At 40.7% G+C, this 27480-nt stretch overlaps 1 protein-coding gene across 11 annotated transcripts in view; it reads right to left on the reverse strand.

The window, feature by feature from the left end:
* Positions 1 to 1771: 1771 nt before the first annotated feature.
* LOC120920819 (ryanodine receptor 3) overlaps positions 1772 to 27480 on the reverse strand; it is a 692572-nt gene continuing 666863 nt past the window's right edge. For all 11 annotated transcript variants that reach the window (XM_040333156.1, XM_040333154.1, XM_040333152.1 and 8 more), the window contains 8 exons: positions 25891 to 25951; positions 25644 to 25790; positions 21384 to 21518; positions 15340 to 15496; positions 12942 to 13006; positions 9642 to 9742; positions 7412 to 7463; positions 1772 to 3237 (listed from right to left, as the gene is read on the reverse strand). In XM_040333156.1, coding sequence (XP_040189090.1) covers positions 3142 to 3237; positions 7412 to 7463; positions 9642 to 9742; positions 12942 to 13006; positions 15340 to 15496; positions 21384 to 21518; positions 25644 to 25790; positions 25891 to 25951 — 814 coding nt within the window. In that variant the 3' untranslated portion in view covers positions 1772 to 3141. The remainder of the gene's footprint in view (positions 3238 to 7411; positions 7464 to 9641; positions 9743 to 12941; positions 13007 to 15339; positions 15497 to 21383; positions 21519 to 25643; positions 25791 to 25890; positions 25952 to 27480) is intronic.

A 27480-nucleotide genomic window follows, 5' to 3' on the forward strand; every position in this document is an offset into this window, starting at 1 on the left:
TTACTCGTGTGTGTGTGTGTACGAGGCTTAAGAGGGAAAAATGGGTCATGTTTTGGTAGAATGATGGGCTCAATTAGGATCATACATTTTAGTATTAATGTTAATTTGTTATTAGTGCAATAAAGACAGCCATTTAAGCAGCAAAACACCACATTTTATTATCATGAAGCAAGTCTGCAGTCCTAATTTTCCTTTATCAAATGCAAATGCTAACAATCATGCACGTATTATTTTGCTTAGTTACCAGTACTACCTCTTTGTATAAAACTGCAACAAATATGAAGCTTGGGTATATGTGTTAAAACACAGGAACATACAGTATGCTTGTCTACACTTACTGTATTTCAGCATCCCCTACCTTTACAGATGATGTCTGCTTAGCTGCTAACGATAATCTGTATCTCCTGTCTTGATGATCTGGAAGATTGACTGGACAGTATGATTGCCTGATGACTTGCAGCAACATCAGTCAGTAGTGTGCCTTATGGGCGCCAGCAAGCAAACTGCACCTAGAAATTAAGGGCCAGATTCTCGTAGAATCTGCGGCGGCGTAGCATAAGCCATTTACACTACGCCGCCGCAACTTACTGGAGCATGTGCCGTATTCTCAAAGCACTTGCTCCGTAATTTGTGGCGGCGTAGTGTAAATGGCCCGGCTTAAGGCCGCGTAATTCAAAGGGGGCGGCTTGTATTTAAATTAAGCGCACCCCCGCGCCGATCGAACTGCGCATGCGCCGGCCGTAAAAATAGCCCAGTGCGCATGCTCCAACTCACGTCGGAAAACATCAATGAAGCTGACGTGAGAGTCATTTCCGCAAATCCCTATTCGCGAACGACTTAGGAAAACGACGTAAACAACGGAAAAAGACAACGCTGTCCTGAGGCCATACTTAACATGGCATACGACGGACCTTCGTAAACTTACCCCTCATATAGCAGGGGTAAGTTTACGCTTACGTAAACGACGACGAGGCGGCGCAAAAACGTTCGGGAATCGGCGTATCAGGCTCATTTGCATAGACAAATGAGAAATCGACCTAAACGACACCTAGCGGCCGGCGTAACATTACATTTAAGATCCGACGGTGTAAGATTATTACGCCAGTCGGATCTTAGCGTAAATCCGGCGTATCATGTTTTCTGAATAGAAAACAATGATACGCCGGCGGGAAATTCGAATTACGCCGGTGTATCTGTAGATACGCCGGTGTATCTGTAGATACACCAGCGTAATTCTTTTGAGAACCTGGCCCTCAGTCTGTCTGTACAAAAAATATCTGTTCTGCCTTTCTCATAGCAATTAGTTGGCTTTATATAACATGTAAGGTTTCAAGTAGAAATACGGGATCAATATTGTTACTGGATTATCTTATTTGTACTAAATATGTTGGTGCAAAAAAAAAAGGAAAAACAATGGAATTGTGTATGTTTTATTTCACTCTTGTAGTACTGAACAGTGGACCTCCCCACTATAAAGCAAATCTTGTACCAAAAGAAAAAATAAGAAAGCTGTCCTTCTAGACTTTCTGAAAATGCTGATTCCTGGCCCTTCTGACCCTGACCTGCATACTGGGGTCAGTAGTTCAGACTGCACTGAAGCCACTGGATCAGCATGATAGCCAGGCAATTGATATTTTCTGAAAGAGAATCAGTAGCAGCTCACATAATTCTCTCAGTACTGTACAGGTTTCCTTTATTGATTATTTAAAGCTCCTATGAAGGAATTGTTGGGTCATCCAGTGTCTAGAGTACGCAAAAGAAGACAAACAGCTCAGCTGGTTCATAATTTATTTATTGCGATGGGCACTTTATTGTATTTGAAGAAAAATGCATAAAGTTAGCAGCTTCACTACAGCACTTACCAATGACCAGAAAGCAGTGCTTGAATTTGGCATAATATTTCCATTTAAGAGAATATAATTTAAGATACATTCCAGTTTCTTTAAATAACAGTAAACTGTCATTGAAAGAAAAACTAAATAGCAACTGAATGCAGTTTCTCATTTCATACAGTAAGACAAAGAACAGCACAACATATGTGTATTTTATTTATCTAATATACTAACATGAAAGAAAGGAAAAAAAAAGTCTTGCATAGCTACGTCTACAGACGGTTAAGGCACTTAATCGATTAAGTTCATGGTCGAAAAAGTGTTAAGAATTAACTTTTCCTTTACTACCTTTTCCTTCAACTGCCTGAAGCTGCTTCTCCATCTCTATAGGTAAATGCTACCATTGTGTCACACTAGACTGTCTTACATAGGTAAACTTGTATAGTTAGAGCTCTCAGCCACAGAGATATCCAGAAGCTTACCGTTAATACCTAAGGCCAGCCATGACCATTTCAGCCTGTGTACATCCAACTGAATTCCTTTAGGCTTCATAGCATAAACATCCTTACAAACAGTCGCAACAAACTTCGATTAACTTGACGTCTGTGACTAGCGTCTGATAATTATTTTTTTGTTTTAAATGACATCCTTAAAAGCCTCATTGGCAAAGTTAAAAAAAAAGAAAACTGCATGCTTCTCCAGACACAGAATCATTTCTAATTGTTGGGTGAGTCTGCATTAATAAGTGGTTTCAAACTTTTACAATAAACCTGCACTTCAGCTGCTGTGATAGGAGAAACTGACATAGCAGCTGATGTGATGGGAGTTTTGTGCACTAAGTATGTGTGCCAATTAGCCCTTTTTAGTCCTTGGGCAGTTAAATGTATGACATTTTTCTAATGAGATGTCTGCCCATGGTTTTATCACTGACAAAAATCAAGATTTTCTGGGAAGCAGATGCAGTCAGGCTGAATATCACTGATTTGTAAACTTTTCCCGTTAGTCCTCACTGGTTTGCTCCAAATCGTAGTTACTTTCTTTTAGGTTTTAAGTGACTTGAAAAATGCACTACGGCTAAATGAGCATGGTGTAGCACTGGTTTATTGATGCATCGTAGTGATATTTTTTGTTCTGTAAATCTCTTATTTTGTTGCACATTTGTCTGCAGACCTGCTTATATAATACACATCCACAGGCAGGTGGTGGCACTGTTGGGAAGATGTGGACTATGGGTAAATGTGTCCGTTTGGGTAAGTCTTTGTTGCAGTCTCCTCCCCATGAATCTTGCTTTCAGTGAAATGTTCAATTATTATCCGAGTTGGTCTTCATACTGTTTGCGGAAACAGTCACCTGCTGGGAAGAAATCCCAACATCTCTCCTGATACATTTTCCAGACATAAGATTCCTGAAAGAGACATAATATGAGTGATTTGTAAAAAGCATGGAAAGAAGGTAATTTCATGTCATTTTCGGTTTATTTACTGTTTGGTAACAATAAATTGAAAGCCCCACTGCTAAAATACAGCTAGTTGGAAAACATAACATAACACATGATTGTAAATTACATCTTGCACATATTGTATAGAATTATGAACTAACAATAAATTTAACACTGCATTTGTACATTGATCTCTATTTTGGAGACATTTTGGGATTTTTATTTGTATGTTTTCAGTCTCATTAAATTGGCACAGTAACAGCTGAATCAGTTTTGGGGATTTTTTTGTGAGCAAAAAAGAAAATCCATTGGTAACGCATTGTTTGATGGACCTCTGAGTTACAGATCAATATTCTGTAAATTAATATTTGCTCTTTACCTATCAGCAGTTCAATGGATTCACTTTCATTGACCTCTTGTGAAAAGTCATGAGTGTAACTCACCAGTAGGTGGTCTGCTTTTTTCCATGTGAATTTATCAAGTTGACTTCCCTAGGGACTGGTTTGCCTCTCACAAATGTGAACCAGAATGTCAGTCTATGAATCATTTATTGCATTTTATTGAAGCTAAACCATTAACAAGAACTCTTTCACTTATATACTTAAAGATACACCCACTCAGCTAGCTGTAGATTAAGTATTCAAATAGTTTTATCAATAAAGGGGAACCACAGCCAAATAAATATGTTTTATCATAAGACAATGCGTTTAATGGAAATCAGGGGTGTAAACCACTGGCCTGTATAAAACCACTAACACGGGTTTGAAAGTGATGCTTTTAAGGACAAGCAAGGAGATCAGCTGGCATGCATGTCTGCTATTCAGTCCATGTTGCGTAAACTAGATATGATTATTAAGAAAATGAACATCGGAGTTGCAGAGTTGACCCAGACTAAGCTTAGGATTTAAGGGACCAACAAATTGTCCCAGACAAAGCTAAGGATATAAAGGGCCAACAAATCTTTATTAACAGGAGAACCTCTAAAATATTTGTCTGTTTATGGCAAAATAATAATTTAAATCAAATGCATTCTTCCTATCAGAGTGAGGATAAGAGACCTGTGTCTTTCATTCTTTTAAGCTGAACTCCTGGAGAAAAGTGATTTCAAATTTAGCGCGTCGTATCTTTGTTTTGTATCCACAAAACAAGATATGACGGCATCTCGGCTAGATCCGACAGGTGTACGTCTTAGTACGCCGTCGGATCTAAGCTGCAATTTTTCGTCGACCGCTAGGTGGCGTTTCCGTCGAATTCCACGTCGAGTATGCAAATTAGCTAGTTACGGCGATCCATGAACCTACGTCCGGGCGGCGCATTGTTTTTACATCGTTTGCGTTCGGCTTTTTCCGGCGTATAGTTAAAGCTGCTATTATGAGGCGTACTCAATGTTAAGTATGGCCGTCGTTCCCGCGTCCCATTTTGATTTTTTTACGTAGTTTGCGTAAGTCGTTTGCGAATAGGAATTTGCGTAGAATGCCGTCACAGTCGTAAGCATTGGCTGGTTCCGGTTTAATTTTGAGCATGCGCACTGGGATACCCCCACGGACGGCGCAGTCACAGTTAAAAAAATATGTTGTTTACGTCGGGTCATGACGTATTTACATAAAACACGCCCCATTACATCCATTTAAATTCCGCGCCCTTACGCCGCCAGAGATACACTATGCCGCCGTAACTTACGGCGCAAATTCTTTGAGGATTCGAAATAAAATAAATAAGTTACGGCGGCGTAGTGTATCTTAGATACTCTGCGCCCGGCGCAAAGGTACGTGGATCTGCCCCATGGTATCTATCAAAATTATTCTGGGTGTAGTGAGGAGATGGCTTTGAAGCTCATTTGTAATATGTTTGATTCTTTGTTCCATAGTTACAAAACTGATCACAGTAAAAAGCGAAAGATCTTGAGAAAGCTATTAGATACAGTATCTAACAAAAGTGAGTACACCCTTCACATTTTTGAAAATATTTTAATATATGTTTTCATTTGACAAAAATGAAGAAATTACACATTATAAAAAAGTGAGTGTACAGCTTGTATAACAGTGTAAATTTGCTGTCCCTTCAAAATAATTCAACACACAGCCATTAATGTCTAAACCGCTGACAACAAAAGTGAGTACACCACTAAGGGAAAATGTCCAAATTGGGACCAATTAGCCATTTTCCCTCCCCAGTGTTATGTGATTCATTAGTGTTACAAGGTCTCAGGTGTGAATGGGGGCAGGTGTGTTAAATTTGGTGTTATCGCTCTCACTTTCTCATACTGGTCCCTGGAAGTTCAAAATGGCACCTCATGGCAAAGAACTCTCTGAGGATTTGAAAAAAATTATTGTTGCTCTACATAAAGATGGCCTAAGCTATAAGAAGATTGCCAAGACGCTGAAACTGAACGGCAGCATGGTGGCCAAGATCATACAGCGGTTTAACAGGACTGGTTCCACTCAGGACAGGCCTCGCCATGGTTGACCAAAGAAGTTGAGTGCACGTGCTCAGCGTCATATCCAGAGGTTGTCTTTGGGAAACAGTATGAGTGCTACCAGCATTGATGCAGAGGTTGAAGGGGTGGGGGGTCAGCCTGTCAGTGCTCAGACTATGCAGACCACTGCATTAAATTGGTATGCATGGCTGTCATCCCAGAAGGAAGCCTCTTCTAAAGATGATGCACAGGAAAGCCCCCAAAAGCAGCTTGCTGAAGACAAGCAGACTAAGGACATGGAATACTGGAACCATGTCCTGTGGTCTGATGAGTACAAAGACAAGTGTGTCTTGCCTACAGTCAAGCGTGGTGGTGGGAGTGCCATGGTCTGGGGCTGCATGAGTGCTGCTGACACTGGGGAGCTACAATTCATTAAGGGAACCATGAATGCCAACATGTACTGTGACATACTGAAGCAGAGCATGATCCCCTCTTTTCGGAGTCTGGGCCACAGGGCAGTATTCCAACATGATAACAACCCCAAACACACCTCCAAGACGACCACTGCCTTGCTAAAGAAGCTGAGGTTAATGCTGATGGACTGGCCAAGTATGTCTCCAGACCTAAACCCTATTGAGCATCTGTGGGGCATCCTCAAATGGAGGGTGGAGGAGCGCAAGGTCTCCAAACATCCACCAGCTCTGTAATGTCATCATGAAGGAGTGGAAAAGCACTCCAGTGGCAACCTGTGAAGCTCTGGTGAACACCACAACACAATCTCCTGGGCTTGGGAGCCAGTCTATAAATAAGTGGTGCAGCCAATCCTCTGGATAACAGATGGAATGCCTGTGGTCTTGATGCCCTCCTCAGAACAATGGGTATTCTTAGAATTGAAACAAAGAAAGAGGAAAGGAGGGCGCAGGACCTTCCTTATGCATTACCTAAGATAAAATGTATTATAAAACTGTAGCAATAGTAGTCATATTCACAAACAAATGTGTTTAAAAAGTGCTTATCAATACATCCGCAAATGGAACTGTGTCTCTAGACACCTGCAACCTTGACCGGGTGTTGAAGGGACCCGATTGTATCGCAAACGTCTAACGCATTTCAAGGGAGAACACTCTTCCTCAGAGCCAAAGCGGTGAATGACTGGCATTCTCTGATTGCCCCCATATATATCTCTCTTTCCACATGCTCATGTCCAGGAAGACACCCACCAGAAGCTCTGGTGAACTCCATGCTCAAGAGGATTAAGGCAGTACTGGAAAATAATGGTGGCCACACAAAATATTGACATTTTGGGTTCAATTTAGACAATAATGGCTGTGTGTTGAGTTATTTTGAGGGGAGAGCAAATTTACACTGTTATACACGCTGTACACTCACTACTTTACATTGTAGCAAAGTGTAATTTCTATAGTGTTGTCACATGAAAAGATATTATAATATAGTTACAAAAATGGGAGGGGTTTACTCGCTTTTGTGAGATACTGTAAGACAAATGTTTTAATTAGAATAAGAAAGATTTATGCAATACACAGCTAGATGGAAACACTTTTGCTATTTTAGTTGCAATTTATTAATTCTGAAATACTGTCATAGCATAGAAAAATATTTGTAAATGTCTATAAACCACCAATCAGCAAGGCTTCATAAATGAACTGCAAATACTTAACTACTCCTAAAATAGTGGAAGAAAGTAAAGAGCGACAGAAAACCTACCTGGCCAGTGTGTTCCGTTTCGTCTTTATTAATTATATACATAAGGAAGAACCTGAAACAAGCACAATGTTATTCACATAACTCAAAAAGATAAAGCCAGAGAATTGATTTCATTTTATAAGCATTGCTAGTGATTTCTGGTAATGAGCTCTGAACAAGGCTGACACATGAGTATTTCTAGCAGATAAGCATTACAAAACATATGAACATAATTCCTATTTTTAATAAATGGACCAAAATGTTGCTTTTTTTCTAAAGCTATTCCTATATCTCCATTTTGGAAAGTTGTTCAGATATTTTAGTAAAATATAAAATAGCAGAGGAAAATAATTGTTGGCACTGTAAGACTATGAGGTTAGTAAGGTAATTACGTAGTCTTATGGAGCAAAATACAGTTAATGTCTGGTCAAATTAAAGGTTTTTTTTAGGGGTTTGGTTAAGGCAGACTTTCTTTACTCCAAGTCATGTTTTCAGGAAGTCACTTAGATGAGATTAGAACAAATATTGAGCTAGTGATATTAATTAAAGTAGAAGTTTACCCTAATACTAAAATCTCAATCTACTGGCCTCCACAATCTAAGACTAGCCTACAGTATCTAGCCCTGTAAAGAAGAAATCGCTATACATACCTTCTCTGAAGCCGCTCTGGTCCGTTCCCATGCTAAACTGTCAATGGCGGATTCTCTGTGGAGGTGGGTGCAGAGGAGGCAGCCAACAACCAGAAGTACCATAGTAACTCCATGAGTGACGTCACTTCCCAGCTGTTGTCAGCTGTCTCTTCTGCAGAGCTTCCGCTGCTAGAAACTGGACCAGAGCGGCTTCAGAAAAGGTATCTATAGCGATTTATTCTTTACAGGGCTAGATAGGTTAGTCTTAAGCCTTGATTAGTCAGTCCCACCCCCTTCAGTTAGAACACACCTAGGGAACATAATTAACCCCTTCCTTGCCCCCTAGTGTTAACCCCTTCCCTGCCAGTGACATTTTTACAGTAATCAATGCATTTTTATAGCACTGATCGCTATAAAAATGTCAATGGTCCCAAAAATGTGTAAAAAGTGTCCGAAGTGTCCGCCATAAGGTCGCAGTACCGATAAAAATCGCTGATCGCCGCCATTACTAGTAAAAAAAAAAATATTAATAAAAATGCCATAAATCTATCCCCTATTTTAAGACGCTATAACTTTTGCGCAAACCAATCAATAAACGCTTATTGCCATTTTTTTTTTTTACAAAAAATATGTAGAAGAATACGTATCGGCCTAAACTGAGGAAAAAATATGTTTTTTTTATATATTTTTGGGGGATATTTATTACAGTAAAAAGTAAAAAATATTCACTTTCTTTCAAAATTGTCGCTCTATTTTTGTTTATAGCGCAAAAAATAAAAACCGCAGAGGTGATCAAATACCACAAAAAAAAGCTCAATTTGTGGAAAAAAAAACATCAATTTTGTTTGGGAGCCACGTCGCACGACCACGCAATTGTCAGTTAAAGCGACGCAGTGCCGAATCGCAAAAAGTGGCCCGGTCATTGACCAGCAAAATTGTCCGGGGCTGAAGTGGTTAAGATAGGTGAAAATTTCTGGACAGTTAATCCTGCATGCAAAAAGGTGTAAATATTCTCTAGAAACACTTAGCGGCTCGCTTTGTAGTTCCTAATCTATTGAGTGACATATTTGATTGCATTGGCAGTAGCTATATGACAGCTCCTGCTTAGGCACTTTCACTTCACAGCACTATATATCAGCAGTAAAAGTAAAAAAATCAGCATGATATGAGCTGACTTCAGAAGACATTTGTAGATATCCTGTAGGAATTAACATTTGACACCTGTGGCTATACAGCGTCTGTTTGAAAAGGTCAGTGTGGAAGAATTCCTTCAGCTATGTCTTAGATTGCACATGAAATGTTTGAAGGAATATTTAAATTATTTTCATCAGTTGTCTCTACCTGTCTTCCTTTTCCATATGCTATTAGCTACCACTTTTCCCCATCGCACACACACAGTACAGATCTGCAGCAGAATGAAAGAAAGTGTGTGCAGGAGTTTGCTGCTTCAACCGTTTAGAATGCATGAATAAAACTGCAGCAAAATCAAGTTCTTATCTCACATACGAGCCTCATTGTTGTGAACATACATCTTCTTTGCCTGGCACAGTTTTTAGAGAATACAATATTTCATAGAGAAGAACCAGCACTCATACTGCTAAGCAGAATACATTTCTACTTACAGATAGTTGGCCAAATTGTGCTCTTGTAAGGTGTGTGTTTCAAAGCCGTGCGGTGTTGTGTCAAAGTAATCATTTCCGATTCCACAAATGAAACATTTTGTCTGAATGGAAGAAAAATTGTTAGAGGCTTTCATTTTGTGTAGTATGGATACAATAGTACAGCATTCCCTTTAGGAGATTCAAACAAAAGTGACTGACTAAAGTGTCAAAATAGTGTCAATGAAAATATGTCTCAATGGTGTTGATTTACTAAAACTGGAGAGTGCAAATTCTGGTGCAGCTCTGCATAGAACCCAATTAACTTTGATTTTTTTTTGTCAGAGCTTAATTCAGGGGTTGGCAACCTACGACCTGTGGGCCGCACCGAGTCCACCGCCGCTAAATGTCTGGCCCGTCAGTGCACGTGATGAATGCACGTGCACCCAAACCCGTGGACATTATAACCCCTTCAAGTCGACCATCTGTGGACTTTGATTGAAGGGGTTGTACCGGGTTGATGCAGCTGCAGGCATCTCCTCTGTACTGTTTTTTAGAGCTGGCGGCCGGCTTTCTTGGGATAACAACTGATGCGACTAAGAAGCCTCTCAGCAGTTATCCCGCCGCCTCCTGCGGCTCATCCGGGCTCTTCCATCTCACCAGGAGGCACAAGCGACCATCCGGCACTTCCGCCGTCTGTCTGGAGCCACTAACGAAGCGGGAATCAATTTCAATTGGGTCTACGATCTAGTAACCCAGAAGCGGTGTCATGACGCCAATTTTTTTTATTATTACAGCATTCAAAACTGGTGTTTTTTAATGCTTTTAAGTGCAAAGGAGGGATTTGGGGTCTTATAGTCTTATATACGCCAGATCCCTCCATAAAGAGTACCTGTCACTGTCTATTACTGTCACAAGGGATGTTTAAATTTCTTCTGACAGCAATAAAAGTGATTTTTTTCTTCAAAGGGAACAATGTAAAAATAAAAAATAAGAAAATATTTTTTTTAAAAGCGCCCCATCCCTCTGTTCTTACACAGCTGAGGGGGGCTGGGGGGTTGGGATTGTGTGATGTGCAGGGAGGCTGTGTAATGTAAAGGGGTCCAGAGGTATGGGGGCTGTGTAATGTAAAGGGGTCCAGAGGTATGGGGGCTGTGTAATGTAAAGGGGTCCATAGGTGCAGGGTCTGTCTAATGTAAAGGGGTCCAGAGGCACAGGGTCTGTCTAATGTAAAGGGAGACAGAAGTGCGGGAGCTGTGTAATGTAAAGGGGTCCAGATGTGCAATGGCTGTCTAATGTAAAGGGGTCCAGAGTTGCAGGGGCTGTGTAATGTAAAGGGGGACAGAAGTGCGGGGCTGTGTAATGTTATCTTAGATTATTAGCAGGTGAATGCCGCCATCCATGCATTCACATGCATGGAATCTGGCCCTTAAGTGGCTTAATTGAACAAGGTGATTGGTTACCATGTAGAGCTGCACCAGATTTTAGTAAATCAACCCAGTGTGTCCGCACATGGCAGTGGGACATTTTGGTGTATTTGAATATAGCACAAACTTGGTCAGAACACATGACTATGTCATAAGACAATGTAGACAATTCATAGTAATATGTCAGGTAGAAAAAGGTGTCCCCTGTCACAATGTAATTCAGTAAGTGAGGACATATCATCTGTCATAGTGCTCCAGGTGCTCAGTGAGTACCTAAAAAATGCCTCTTGTGCTTGGTACATTTCTCATAGGGTGTCAGAATAACAACACTTCAAATTATAAAAGTTTCCTATGTAGTTACATACTTTAGCACATATTTCACTTGAAGCACTGGAAACAACTGTTCAAACCTGTATTAAAACATTTAACATCGCTATGTGATATATTAAATGGGAACTATGGTCTTTAAAATGCTGTAGGACAAACATGAGATTGTCTTAATGGAAAGCTTGTCAGTCTGTGCTATACCTTATTTTACATATAACATATATATATATATATATATATATATATATATATATATATATATATATATATATATATATATATATAAATATATATATATATATATATATATATATATATATATATATATATATAAATATATATATATATATATATATATATATATATATATATATATATATATATATATATATATATATATATATATATATATATACACACACACATATAGCAATGTTTGAGCATTAGAATAATGCATGAAGGTTCTGCTTCATTTTTAAAAGAGAAGTTTGGGATTTTACAAAAATAAACATTTATACTCACCACTGATCACTCAGTTCTCCCACTCCACTCTGAACATAGAGCCATGACTGTCAGTAGCTGGCTCTCTGCTCTCCCCTCCAGTGTTCACTGGAGTGCTGGGCTGTGAAGGGCTCTCAGCGGATCACTAAAAGGCTGAGCCGGGCTTCTGGGCAGATTCCGACTATATGGTCAGGATCTTTTCAGAGCCTGGACCGGCTCTGTGACATCAGCCGACAAGGGGCTTTAGCAATGAACTGCACTCCTGTGATCCATAGGAGAAGTATGGCCAAAAAAACGTGTTAAACTTTGTTGCTATTTTGCCCATCTCCCTGTTGGACTACTTTTAGACTTCCAAACAGTATAAGAATTCCTGTGACCCTCAATAGACTCCAGGAATATATATATATATATATATATATATATATATATATATATATATATATATATATATATATATATAAAAAAATAAAGGAAAATATATTACGAAAATTCATTTTTTTTTTACTTAAAATTATGAGTTAGTATTACTACACGGCATTAATTCAACAGCCCCTTTAGCCCTTATGCACACAGGCATCGGTAATAGCCCGTCTGAACACAGAACTCCTGCTACTAAAATGCTGCCTAAAAAAACGCACCAAAAGCCAAAATGTATTGCACATGAGTTTAGGCACATTTAGCGTTTCAGTGTTAGTGCATTCCATTGGTCAGATTAATTTATTCTGGCCAATGGAATGCATTAACGAACAAGCGTTAACGCTTTTGGCATTTATGCGCATTTAGGTGTGTTCCATGTTTTTTTTTATTTTTTTGCTCTTTAGCTTCTCTCCTGGGCGCACCTTTGGTGTTTTTGTTTCAGCCTGAAGTGCTGCTCTTCTAATAAACCTGTAAACATCTACAGTATGTGTGCGTAAATGTATAGGCTTACAAAGAGGTGCTTTTACAGGCTGAGAATAAAATGCCTGTGAAAGTGGATTTTTTTTAGGCTCTGTGTGCATGAGCCCTTATACAGTGTGTATCTGCTGTTTTCCCAAGGTACATACAGCTGTTTAGGTGGATTTTTGCATACCTCCATGTCTTCCCTCACTTGTTCTTGTTGATCTCTCAGTTCTCCAAAAGCATCAATAATCAAACCTATAGCAGAACAGGGCAAATGTTACATGAAAAGCAGTTACACTGGAACCTTTATCAATTAATATAAATGCAGGTACTGTTGTTTTTACAAATGGTTCCTACAGATGGTTTTCCTTTATTGCTGTGCTATGCATATGCCATAATCTTTAGAATTGTAGCTACATTATTTAAAAGGAATAGTTCGGAAATCAGGCAATTATTGGTTATAGAAGCCTAGATGCCCAGATTAAATTTAGCAGCATCACTGTGCACCAGAGTAGAAATCTGGATTTAAGGTGGTACTATTTATTGGATAACTATATATATTGTAGTGCAAGCTTTCAAAGCACGTCAGTCTCTTCTTTGGACAAAATGAACTGCCAGTAGGAAACACGCATTTTATACATAAAACAACAGGGATACAGATGCAATCAATTTCACACATGAATGGTACTAAAAAGTTTAGGAAACAGATAAGGATCACTGTCTGTGAGACAGAGAAACTGTTCTGTCACGTTTAACACCTAAAGCTGCCCATACACGACTACATAACTGAAGTTTATTCTGTTGGCGGTGCTGTCCACACCACCCATCTAAACAAAAGTGGATTGTTAAAAAGATTTTTGTTGAAGGAGCCAGGTGGAAAGTTGCTGGCTGAACATTAGCTGCATCTAATGAGATGCAAGGGAAAAAAACAGGGAGGGGAAGGCGCCAACCTGAGTGTAGTAATAAAATGATGACTTTAATGGGATAAGATTAAAAACATTTACAAGATGATAGAAGATGCATGCTCATCAAAGTAAAGTGCAGTCCTGGCATTCCACATGGCTCTGCGGGTCCCACCCCTGTTCCAGGTAGCTGGAAAGGATTAGGTAGCTGGCTGAAATGGATCACAGTGTTTTTGCAGGAACCAGGAAGCTCCATGCTGACCCGGAAGTGACGTCACCGGCATCTGATTGGACCAAGACTGGGCTGGAATCTTGTCAATCAGGGCTGCAGTGGTGAAGGCTACGCAATCAAAGCTGACTGCTCCTTCAAGCACTTCCAGGTCAGCGTGGAGCTTCCTGGTTCCTGGAGAAACACTGTGATCCATTCCAGCCAGCTGTGCAATCATATCTAGCTACACGGAACAGCGGTGGGACCCACAGAGCCATGTGGAATGCAAGGACTGCACTTTACTTACCTTCTGGCGAGGAGCCACGCACGCGCCACTAGTGGCCAAAAGGTGAAGTGACGTAAGGTAACTTCTCTTTGCCCAGCCGTGCCATTTTGCGGCAGTGAAACTGCGGCAGCTGATCGGCAAGTGGTTAAATAGTATCACCCTGAATCCAATGGGGGTGGGGCTGGGGGGCCGCTAAACCTCAGATGTTTTTGAAAAAATGTGTACTTTTACAACCCCTTTAATTCAATTATTTTTTAAACAGTTCACAACAGTAACAGCTATGCCTCTCCCTCTGAGTACAGTAAATACAGAACGAGAGAGAGAGAGGGTAGGTTTGTTTGTAAACAAATCTCATGTGGTCACGACTTTCTTGGTGATCACATCATTATAACTATACCGATTGGTTCCCGATTGTTAGGGTTAGAACTCTGGCTAAAAGCACAGTCTGAGAACTAGGAATGCACACTGGTGTGTGCTGCTATTTTTAACATGAAACACAGATTAAAATGATACTGAAGTCTTGTATTTTTTTTTTGCTTAAAAATAACAAACATGTTATACTTTCCTGCTCTGTGCAGTGGTTTTGCACAGAGCAGACCAGATCTTCCTCTTCTGGGGTCCCTCACCGGCGATCCTGGCCCCTACCTCCTGCTGAATACCCCCCAGCAAGCAGCTATTGGGGGCACCCAAACCAAACCGCTGCTTTGTGTGGCCATTCAGACATGGAGTCGGGGTATGGCCCACGCTCCCACTCTCTCCTGATTGACTTACTGACTTTGATTGATAGCAGCAGGCGCCAGTGGCGCTCACTGTTTGTCTCAATCAGGAGGGAGAGTTACAAACAGCCAAAGCTCTCGTGCAACATCGCTGAATCAAGATGGGGCTCATATAAGTATAAGGGGAGCTGCTGCACACAGAAGATTTTTTTTATCTTAATGAAAATGCATTAAGATAAAAAAAACTTCTGCCTTTAGAACCACTTTAAACTTCTCCCAGCATTGCAGTCATGAAGGAGAACAAACATGACTGTTCAAGGTCTCTTTGGGCTAGTAATACCATATATTCTAAGAAGCCTGCGTTTAAAAAACTGTGTTTAAAAAAAAACTTGTGCAATGGCACATACGTCTGCAGCTACAATTCATTTGTGAGCAATGTTAGCAATGTTTTTAAAAAATATAACAAAGTTAGTCACCTTGAATAATGGCTAGAAGTATGACGATAACAAAGAAGAAGAAGGTGATGTCAAACACAATACGATACATCTCGTAAGGGTCACCGGCAGGGTCTTCAATCTCATCTCCAATGCCACCTCCGGCTCTCACACCCACATACATGTGGAACAGATAACACTGTGAACCAAGAATAAAGCACAGTTGATCTGGTTAGCAAAACCATGCAATGTTTGAGAATCACGTAGTGCACTTGTGGAACTCGCAAACCACAATTATTGTCCCAGGTTGTAGATTTCCAAACAAAGCAGCACTTGCTCTTTGAAGAGCAATGGATGCATAGGCCTCACATGACCAGTAAAGCTAATATCATTACATTTTTAATGCATAATATGGCAAAAATACATAACATGACAATTACAATGCTAATCTTTATTTCATCAATAAAAGCAACACGAAATGGATACCTAACACAGACTAAAACAAGTACAGTAACCTTCACTCTTTATGTACTTGTCGATGTAGATAGAACTCTCCCCTGTGCCTTACCTCACAACATTCTCAATCTGGATGTTTGGCTCTGATTTAAGTACAGTACAGACCAAATGTTTGGACACACCGTCTTATTCAAAGAGTTTTCTTTATTTTCATGACTATGAAAATTGTAGATTCACACTGAAGGCATCAAAACTATGAATTAACACATGTGGAATTATACATAACAAAAAAGTGTGAAACAACTGAAAATATATTTCATATTCTTCAAAGTAGCCACCTTTTGCAGCAGACACATCTCTAGAACTGTTAAGAGGAAACTGTGTGAATCAGGCCTTCATGGTAGAATATCTGCTAGGAAACCACTGCTAAAGAAAGGCAACAAGCAAAAGAGACTTGTTTGGGCTAAAGAACACAAGGAATGGACATTAGACCAGTGGAAATCTGTGCTTTGGTCTGATGAGTCCAAACTTGAGATCTTTGGTTCCAACCCCTGTGTCTTTGTGTGACGCAGAAAAGGTGAACGGATGGACTCTACATGCCTGGTTCCCACCGTGAAGCATGGAGGAGGAGGTGTGATGGTGTGGGGGTGCTTTGCTTGTGACACTGTTGGGGATTTATTCAAAATTGAAGGCATACTGAACCAGCATGGCTACCACAGCATCTTGCAGCGGCATGCTATTCCATCTGGTTTGCGTTTAGTTGGACCATCATTTGTTTTTCAACAGGACAATGACCCCAAACACACCTCCAGGCTGTGTAAGGGCTATTTGACCAAGAAGGAGAGTGATGGGGTGCTGCGCCAGGTGACTACCTCTTGAAGCTCATCAAGAGAATGCCAAGAGTGTGCCAAGCAGTAATCAAAGCAAAAGGTGGCTACTTTGAAGAACCTAGAATATGAAATGTATTTTCAGTTGTTTCACACTTTTTTGTTATGTATAATTCCACATGTGTTAATTCATAGTTTTGATGCCTTCAGTGTGAATCTACAATTTTCATAGTCATGAAAATAAAGAAAACTCTTTGAATGAGAAGGTGTGTCCAAACTTTTGGTCTGTACTGTATATGCTAAGCCTTTCAAATATTCTGGGGCAGCTGAATATGTCTATCATGTTGAATAATTACATAGTTTTCATACAACCAGAATAAAGTGTATGATTTCTGATTGGTTGTATGGTTATTAGATGCCAGGCTAGGAGTTTTCTACCATTACGTCAGGCAGTATCTCACAAAAGTGAGTACACCCCTCACATTTTTGTTAATATTTTATGATATCTTTTCATGTGACAACACTGAAGAAATTACACTTTGCTACAATTTGTAAAGCAGTGTAAATTTGCTGTCCTCTCAAAATAACTCAACACACAGCCATTAATGTCTAAACCGCTGGCAACAAAAGTGAGTACACCCCTAAGTGAAAATTTCTAAATTGAGCCCAATTATCCATTTTCCCTCCCCGGTGTCATGTGACTTGTTAGTGCAGGGATTGGCAGAGAGGGGTGGAGGACACGGTTGGTAAGGTGGATAAGTCTTGCAGCAGCATTCATTATGGACTGAAGGGGGGGTAGTCTATGTAAAGGTAATCCAATGAGGAGAAAGTTTCAGTAGTTGAGGTGTGAAATAACAAAAAGGGGTGTATTCTAGAGATGTTAAGGCTAAGGCGGCATGATTTGGACAGGGATTGTATGTGGGCCTGTAAGAACAGTTCAAAGTCTAGGGTTACCCCTAGCACCCTGGCATGTGGGGACGGACTGATAGTTATGCCATTGATCTTGACAGAGAAGTCATGCGAAGGGGCAACTCAAGACATTGCGCAAGTATTCTTTTCCCCTCTGCCTTCTTACTCTGTTGCTGTAGATTGTCTTTATTTTGTTGAAACATTTTTTTTGCACCAATTTTGACATTTTCATTATTAAAACCTTATTTTGAAAAGTGTTAAACCTTTTCCCTAAATCTCTTAATGCAAGCTAGAAACTAACCTGTCTCTTGAAGAGTGCTACTGTCTAGAATAAGGCCTCTGAGCAGACCTGTCTGTGGGGACAGTGTGTGGTACAGATGAATATTCTAAAATCATAATTGGTATTGCTAAATTGATGGATGTTCTGATCCTCCCTTATCAAAGGTCAGTGGTGGCAGTTAAAAGGTTAATTGCGTAATTAACCCAGTGACAATCACTCTCAGACTGCTAACACCAAGATTGTGGTCCCGCAAGCTGGGAAATGTTTGTGCTGGTTGCAGCTGAGAGTGACATTGTTACGTAAGTGACAGCGTGGTGTCAGATTGGCCGGTCCTCTGTTATGAGTTAGTGAGGAGGGCAGGCATCTGGTACCCACGTTCATCACATATTGGCAAAGAACCTTCTGAGGATCTGAAAAAAAAAGAATTGTTGCTCTACATAAAGATGGCCTAGGCTATAAGAAGATTGTCAAGATCCTAAAACTGAGCTGCATCACTGTGGCCAAGACCATACAGCGGTTTAACAGGATGGGTTCCACTCAGAACAGGCTTTGCCATGGTCGACCAAAGAAGTTGAGTGCACATGCTCAGCATCATATCCAGAGGTTGTCTTTGGAAAATAGACATATGAGTGCTGCCAGCATTGATGCAGAGCTTGAAGGGGTGGGAGTCAGCCTGTCAGTGCTCAGACCATATGCCGCAGCTAATTGGTCTGCATGGGTGTCATCCCAGAAGGAAGCCTCTTCTAAAGATGATGCACAAGAAAGCCCACAAACTGTTTGCTGAAGACAAGCAGACTAAGGACCAGGGACGTGGAGTCAGGTCAGGTCATATCTCGACAGGGGTATGTAGCTGAATTCCTAGCCCACCACTGGTCAAAATTTGGGGCTCCTGCCATCTATAGCTCCGGAGATACGAAGCTTCTTGTGCAGTCTGTCAGAAGCTACATACAGAGTGGCCAGTTTAAATAGAAGCTGGCACACTGTTTGCAGCAGACTGAGAGGATGAGCTCACAGTGCTTCTCCTCACTACATGTCAGAGGCACTGAGCTCAATGGACAGCTGCATGTGAAGGCTGTCCTGTCACTGCAGTGTCATAGTGTCATAGGGGAATGTGTCTAAAAGACATGTGCTCCATTCCAGCCCAACCCTCTTAACTACCAGGAAAAAATGTGTTTATGTGTACAAGATTCACATAAAATCCCATGTTTTTTTCACACAGTTCAGAGGGAGAATGAGAATCTGCTGCCTGCTGAAAAGGTACTGTTTATTCCCAAGCAAATCATATATTATTTTGCTATATGTTATAACAGATACTAGTAAATCACCTTAAAAACAATATATAATAATTATTTGTATATTACTTACTTATGGTAATTAACCACTTGCACCCAGGCCAATTCTGACATTTCTCTCCTACATTTAAAAATCATATTTTTTTGCTATAAAATTACTCAGAACCCCCAAACATTTATATATATATATATATATATATATATATATATATATATATATATTTTTTTTAGCAGACACCCTAGGGAATAAAGTGTCTGTTGTTGCAACCTTTTATGTTACACCAGTGGTCGCTAGATCCTGGACTGTTCCTGAAGCCCGCACCACTCTCCCAGCCTTCTTGCGGCTGCTCAGCAGGGCTGTCTCTGGAGCCGGTGGCCACCCAGCTGGGCTGTTCTTGGAGCACACGGCCACCCACTCAGCCTCTTCGCAGCCACCCATTCAGTTCACAGCATGGCTGGGGGGCATAGACTAGAGGTCCGCTGATTGGTGAGGATTGTGAGGTTTGAGGGGCTGTCGGAGACCCCATCTCCTGATTTCAGCATAGGTGTCACTGCTACGAGACACCAAAAAGTCAGAGACACACTGGGTAACACTACCTGTGATTATAGTTGCCATTAAAAGTCCCCACTACAGTTCTCAGATCAGCAGATGACCTTAATCAAGAGCACCTAAGTTGGCTGATCAGAACTCCCCCCAGCATTGCCACCCATCCAATTCCCCCTCCACTAAGGAGTAAGAGAAGGAATTAAAAAGAGAATACATGGAAGGGAGAGGAAAAGAGGGGGAGGAAGAAAGAAAAAGGGAGAGAAAGAATAAGAGAAAAAACAAGAAAGACGGCTAGAGAGAGGGATGGGGGAAAAACAAGAAATTAGGATAGCGAAAGATAAAAGGGAAAAAGAGGAGAACAAAGAGAAAGAGTGGTACATCCTAAAATGTACCATATGAGGTGTTAATACTGTATGATTGGAGGGGACTCAGGGAGCGCTACATTTTCGTGGGTTGGGGGCGCAAATTAGCCACGCTACGAAAATAATTTTACTGTTAGGGGTCCCCACAACTTGGGAAATTTTATCAAGGGGTCACGGCACTAGAAAGGTTGAGAACCACTGTGTTACACGGTATTTGCGCAGCAGTTTTCAAACGTGTTTTTTTGTGGGGGGAGGGGGGCAGTTTCATGAATTTTTTTGTATAATGTGAAAGATGATGTTACACCAAGTTAATAAAAAAATGTTTACAGGTTACATGTTTAGAGTTACAGAGGAGGTCTAGTGCTAGAATTATTGCTCTCGCTCTAACGTTCACATGTAACCTCACCAACCACTGACACTCACTGCTAAGAATTGAGGTGTAGCACTTTACATTTAATTTTTTCATGTCACAGTCATTTATTATTTAAGCATTCACTCATTTTAAGGGGTTAGCGCGGATTGTCTCTGCCTTTCACTCACTGCTAAAGACATGGATAACTGGAACCATGTCCTGTGGTCTGATGAGACCAAGATAAACTTTTTTGGTTCTGATGGTGTCAAGCGTGTGTGGTGGCAACCAGATGAGGAGTCCAAAGACAAGTGTGTCTTGCCTACAGTCAAGCATGGTTGTGAGAGTGTCATGGTCTGGGGCTACACGAGTGCTGTCAGCACTTGGGAGCTACAGTTCATTGAGGGAACCATGAATGCCAACATGTACTGTGACATACTGAAGCAGAGCATGATCCCCTCTCTTTGAAGACTGGGCCGCAGGGCAATATTTCAACATGATAACAACCCCAAACACAGCTCAAAAATGACCGCTGCCTTGGTAAAGAAGCTGAGGGTAAAGGTGATGGACTGGGGCATCCTCAAATGGAAGGTAGAGGAGCGCAAGGTCTCCAACATCTACCAGCTCCATGATGTCGTCATGGATGAGTGGAAGAGGAACCTGTGAAGCTCTGGTGAACTCCATGCCCAAGAGGGTTAAGGCAGTGCTGGAAAATAATGGTGGCCACACAAAATATTGCCACTTTGGGCCCAATTTGGACATTTTCACTTAGGGGCGTACTCACTTTTTTTGCCAGCAATTTAGACATTAATGGCTGTGTGTTAAGTTATTTTGAGGGGACAGAAAATGTACACTGTTATACAAGCTGTACACTCACTACTTTACATTGTAGCAAAGTGTAATGTCTTCAGTGTTGTCACATAAAAAGATATAATAAAATATTTACAAAAATGTGAGGGGTCTATTCACTTTTGTGAGATACTGTAGGTCTCTGATAAAGTGCTGCTGATATTGTGTTCCGTCTATCAAATCATAATTATTCTTTGCATATATTGTGTGCATACCGTCATCATGTCATCACACTTCATATCGGGGTCATCTTCATCTTCACTTTTGTTGTAAAATTTTCGGAAGAAGTTGAAGGCCACAACAGTGTAGAGATAAACAACTACTGCCAGAAGACCGACTGTGAGCACCAGCTGAGGAAAACATATGACATTAACCATTAACTGACAGATTAAAATACCAGGCCAGAAATTCTAAGGAAGCAAACTTTTGTAGAGCAGAATGGCAAAACATATCTAGAAAAGACTTTGAGTTGTATCCATGGTATCTCAAATGTGTATTGAAATCAAAGAGTTTCTCCTTAGAAAATTAAGTTGCCTACATAAGAGCACTCTGCTGTAAAAATTTACTTCCTCAATTGGGTGGGTACATTTTGACATTTCTATCCTGTCCTGTTCTATCCCTATATGGGTTAGACCTCTTTCACATTGAGGCGTGGAGCCGCGGTGACGGTATAGCCGCGCTATTTGTAGCGCCGCTATACCGTCGTATTTACTGCGATATTCGGGCGCTAGCGGTGAGGTTTCAACCCCTGCTAGCGGTATTACCGCGGTTTCCTATTGATTTCAATGGGAAGGCGCGGTATAGGAGCGGTGAACACACCGCTCCTATACCGCAGTAAAGATGTGGCTAGCAGGACTTTTGGAGCGCTCCTGCTAGCGCACCGCTTCAATGTGAAAGTCTTTGGGCTTTCACATTGAACACTACAGGGCATGATTTTTCATGCGGTATAGCAGCGCTATTTTTAGCGCTGTACCGCATGAAAAACGCCTCAATGTGAAAGGGGCCTTATAATAGTAACCCTGGAAATAATTTAGAACACAGCCATTCATATTAGGATGAAATGTCTTTGACTATGATTATCCTTTATTAGATGATGTCACAAGACTTAACCTGAGTAGCCTGTCACGTTCAGTTTAAAAGCAGATGGCTCTAGGGGGGTGGGCAAGAGATAAACAAAAAATGCACAGAAGCAGAGAACCCCAAGGTCCTGGAGATATATTCTCCATATATGGATAAAAATTACAATGTATTTATACATTATTACACATAACATATTAACGTTATTAGAGTTATTTATCTAGGCAGGTACTGGGCTGTGACAATATGGAAACCAAGACATTACTTTGTCTTAATTTTCCTCATTTTAGTTATTTATACTGAGCTGCTCCTCTGGCCAGCAGGGGGAGAGCCATATAGTTCCAAATCAATAGACTTTTATGTCAGACACCTGAAATTTTGGGAGGTGTAGTTCGAGGTGGCGGCCTTGTAATGACACAACCGACCTTCTAAACTACAGGTCCCAACAGGTCATGGGACACAGAACTAGCCTGGAGGCCTTTATACTCTTTTGCCCAAAAAATCCTGCTCTTTTGCCGCCGTGGGAGTTTGCAGATTCAGACCTTTCAGCGGAAGCAGAAGACTGAGACAGCTCAAAAAGATCCTAAGGTGTAGTGACATTGTCTCTACAGTTTCGCTGACCAAATAGGACTGCTAATGCCTTGTACACACGCTCTGACTTTTGACCATGCAAAAGTCTGCCGTGAGTCAGTGGGAAGTCCGATGAAAAGACTTTGTACGAGGCATAAGAGACCGGGGAGTTTTCCAGACTCTTGTCAAGTGAGCTGCAGCAGCACCGGGACTAAAGGGGTCTATTTCACCATCCATTGTCACCTCTGGGAGTCAGTGAGAGGGCCTCTGGCCCGCTTTGTACTATCAGCATTATCAAAGTTACTGAGAGTAGGCAGGTCTAAGGACTATCACAAGCGTACCATTGCTTTTTTAAAAGAGCCCCAAAGTTGTTGGTCAAGGCCTAGCGCAGCTAGTGAGTAGTTTTTGGTGCGCCCTCTTTTCTCTATTCCCTCTCTCAATTGCTAGGGTACCCCAATCCTGGAGGGCAGCAAGGCCTGAGGAATTATCCTTTGAACATTAGATAACCCAGACATGACTCTCATGGACAAGAGTATTTGTTTGCTGCTATCAAGACATACAGTGGCGACTGATCCTAAATTCAACAGCTCTGGGGTTCTGGGGTTTGAGACAACAAAGTCACAAAGGTAAGCAGCTACTGCTGTGAGCTATCTTTAGCTAAACGATAATGCTCTGGAAAATCATTTGTACTAAATGTTTGTTTATAAAACAAGGACAGACTCAACAGAGTAGTTTAAAAAGGTATAACCCCCCAAAAAAATGAAAAACAATAAAAATACATTTTACCCACAACTATAATGCCCTGTACACACGATCGGTCCATTCGATGAAAACGGTCTGATGGATTTTTCCATCAGTTATCCGATGAAGCTAAAAAACCGATCGTGTCAGACCTCGTACACACGATAGGTTAACCAGAGGACAACGGTCTGAAGGACCGTTTTCATCGGTCAAAACCGATCGTGTGTGGGCCCCATAGGTTATTTAACCATAGGTTAAAAAAAAAGCCAACTTGCTTTAAAATTAACCTATGGATTGCTAACCGATAGGTCAAAACCGATCGTTAGTAGGCACAACCAACGCTTAAAAACCCGCGCATGCTCAGAATCAAGTCGACGCATGCTTGGAAGCATTGAACTTCGTTTCTTTCAGCACGTCGTTGTGTTTTACATCACTGCATTCTGACACGATCGGTTATTTAACCTATGGTGTGTAGGCGTGACGGACCACTAGTCAGCTTCATCGGTTAACCTAAGACAACGGTCCTTCAGACCGTTGTCCTCTGGTTAACCCAGGCAAGGGCAAACTCGACCCTCCAGCTGTTTTGAAACTACAAGTCCTATGAGACATTGCAAGACCCTGACAATCACAGGCATGACTCCTAGAGGCAGAGGCATGATGGGATTTGCAGTTTCACCACAGCTGGAGGGCCGAGATTGCCCACCCCTGGGTTAACCAATCGTGTGTACAGGGCTTTAGAACGCGGTGACGTAAAACACAACGACGTGCTGGAAAAAAAATGAAGTTCAATGCTTCCAAGCATGCGTCGACTTGATTCTGAGCATGCGTGGATTTTTAACCGATGGACGTGCCTACAGACGATCGCTTTTTTCTATAGGTTTTTTATCCATCAGATAATTTTAAAACAAGTTCCTACATTTTTTAACCGATGGATAAATAACCGATGGGGCCCACACATGATCGGTTTAGTCTGATGAAAACAGTCCATCAGACCGTTTTCATCAGACAAACCGATCGTGTGTACGCGGCATTAGAGTTTAAAAGGGAGCAGTCCAGGAATTTCTATAATTTCTATATTTGATCATTCAAGTGTCACCATTTTATTATTGCTATTGTTAGAAAAAAAAAAAAAAAGCTTCATAACACTTAGGCCAGGACCATACCTGCGCAGTGCATTATTGTGTGTTGTGTTAAAGCAGCTCATTCATTTCAAGTGTGCCTTAAACTTTGAGGACAAATAACCCTTTTCACAACATAAAACTATTTTTCTAAACAGATAAACCTGATAAGGAGGATAACTGTCACTTAAACTTGAAAGCAGGGTTCTGCGGTTTTTCGTGTGACCAGTAAAAATTAATAGTGCATGCTGTGAGTGTTTAAAGCAGCTGCTTGGGCTTTTCATAATTCATGAGAAAGCTACAACAAACATCAGCCACTAAAGGCCAACAGAAAGGGGAAAGGCAGAAATTAGTTTGTAGCGCTCCAGGAAGGAGATAGGCAGGTAAAATTTAGAGATGGAAGTTAAATTATGTCTGCTAACATAAGAAGCAATGAATTAAAGAGTCCTCTCTATTTTCCTATAGAAGTGGAGTTGCTATATATTAGTTTCCCTGATAAACTTCCTTACAGAAGTTCATGACCCAAATATAAGTACCGGTACAAGTGGCAAGAATTACTATCTAATCTAGTGCTATTATCAGACATGCTTTATGAACAGCTTACAAGGTTTTTATGACTATCCATTTACAAAGGCTCCACATATTCCAACTATTTGTAAAGGATGGATGGCTAAGTGTACTACACCAGAGGTTGAACTGTGAAATGAGCAGCACTTAATTCAGTAGTCTGCAGCTAGGCAAGACTCTTTCTGGCATGAGTAATGTGAACATATTAGTGGATTCAGTGAGTCATAGACCATACATGCTGCTAGATAAACCAGGCCAAGCTCCAGTGTAAAGCCTTCATCTTTTTTTAATCTTTGTGCTTATTTTAGAAAAATTGCAATCAAATGGTAATCTGTGTCATGTAGAAGATGAATTGCTATCCCTAGATTTATTCGAAATGTAAAAACATTTAGACAGGCTTACCTGTTTTCCATTGTGGGTAACTGAGGAGAGAATGGTTCTTAGGGTCTTGAACCCCATTGCAATGTCTAAGAGATGAGCTGCAAAGAAGAAGTTGTTGTAGTGTCCAAGTATTGACATGGTTGTGTACCAGGCAAGGTAAAGGAATGACTGCAATTAAAACAGGGAAAACATTTATAAATGACAACAAAGCCCAGCTATACATTTATTAAATAAATGGCATTTTATCTATATGAAGATGGGCACTTACATTGTCAGTAAAAACCACTCCAAGCTTCCAGATATGGTACTTCATGTCAATTGAACTCAGCCTACCATAAAAGAAAAAAAAAATATAAAATGTTTCATTCATTAACTTGTCTCATGTCTTTTTTTATCCGTTTGTATATTATTAACAAGAATCGACTGCACTGTTCTGTATTTTGGTTGTTTATTTATCTCTCTTTTTGTTTCACACTGTGGACTAAAATTTGTGTCTAATGGATGAGTTAAAGCGAAAACTTGTTTTCAAATTGTACACTGAGCCACAAATGTGCAGTTTAGTGCTTAGTGTTCAATCTCAACATGCTGTGTGTGCTACGACAAAGTAATTCCCATGTGCATGTGCCAAAGTTACATCTTCCTTCTTGTCCAATAAAAATGGCCGAGGACTTTGGAGCCAGAAGTAGAATGGCAGAAGATGTCAGCGGTGGTAACAGCACAAGAAGGGTATAAATCACATTACTGGAGGAAGCCAGGAGCTCTAGCAGACTATGATAATTTGGCTTCTTTTTAGGCTAGATATTGCAATATCAGAAATAACAATGATGTAATTCCCTAATGTTGGGGCCCTATAAATTACTTAGCATTTAATTTAAATGTCAGGCAGTGTACCAGAATATGCCTGCCTGGTGCTTAAATTGAGAATGAAGTGGAATGGCATTACACTTCTGTGTTTTAGTGCAATGTTTTAAAAAATTCAGAATACTTGGTCTAACAAAAGGCAGGCTTGATGCATTAGCTGGCTTGTGTACACTTGTGGGCAATTGGGGAAAGTTTTAGGCATTTTTCCAAGGCACTGTGAAAAAATAGCTCACTGTGCTCAACCTAGGTAATCCATGTAAACTGTGAGGGAAACTAAACACTGGTGATTTGCAGAACCTATAGCCATGGACCAAACTTTGTAACAGAAGCTGGCACTTATGCATGGACTGAAGAAATTACTTTTGTAAACTGTACAGCAGGGGTATCAAACTCAATTTCATTGTGGGCCGCATCAGCATTTTGATTGCCCTCAAAAGGGCCGGTTGTATCTGTAAGATTAGATGTCCAGCGCATCCCCTCCCCTTTACATTAGTAACTCCCTTACATCACAGTGCACCCCACTTTCCTTATGCTGCTGCTGGGAAGAAGCTGGATGCATTGCTTGAAAGTAGGGGTCTGAAGTAGGACCAGAGGAGAGCTGGAGCTGCAGGAGATGTGCGAGGGCCACATAAAATGGCCTGGAGGGCCGGATTCTACACCTGTGCTGTACAGGATTAAAGATTAATTTGACGCAACTCCACTAATGCATTTCAGCCAAAGGAGGCCTGAATCATAGCTAAGATTTAGGCCTTCTTTGGCTGAAATGTGTTAGCAGAGTTGTATCAGAAGGATTTTCTTCCCTGTATACAATAAAGTAATTTTTTCACTCCCTGCATGAGTGCTTTTTTTACACATTTTGCCAAGTGCCATGCACCCTGGCTGGAGAAGGCTGGATTAAATAGTATATAGAGTTCAAGCCTTTCTTCAAAAAGTGAAGCAAGGCAATATGTTATTTAAATGACCCTAACGAAAAAAACCAAAAATAATAATAAACAGT

Source organism: Rana temporaria, chromosome 13 (genome assembly GCF_905171775.1).
Source record: "Rana temporaria chromosome 13, aRanTem1.1, whole genome shotgun sequence".
Lineage (NCBI taxonomy): Eukaryota > Metazoa > Chordata > Amphibia > Anura > Ranidae > Rana > Rana temporaria.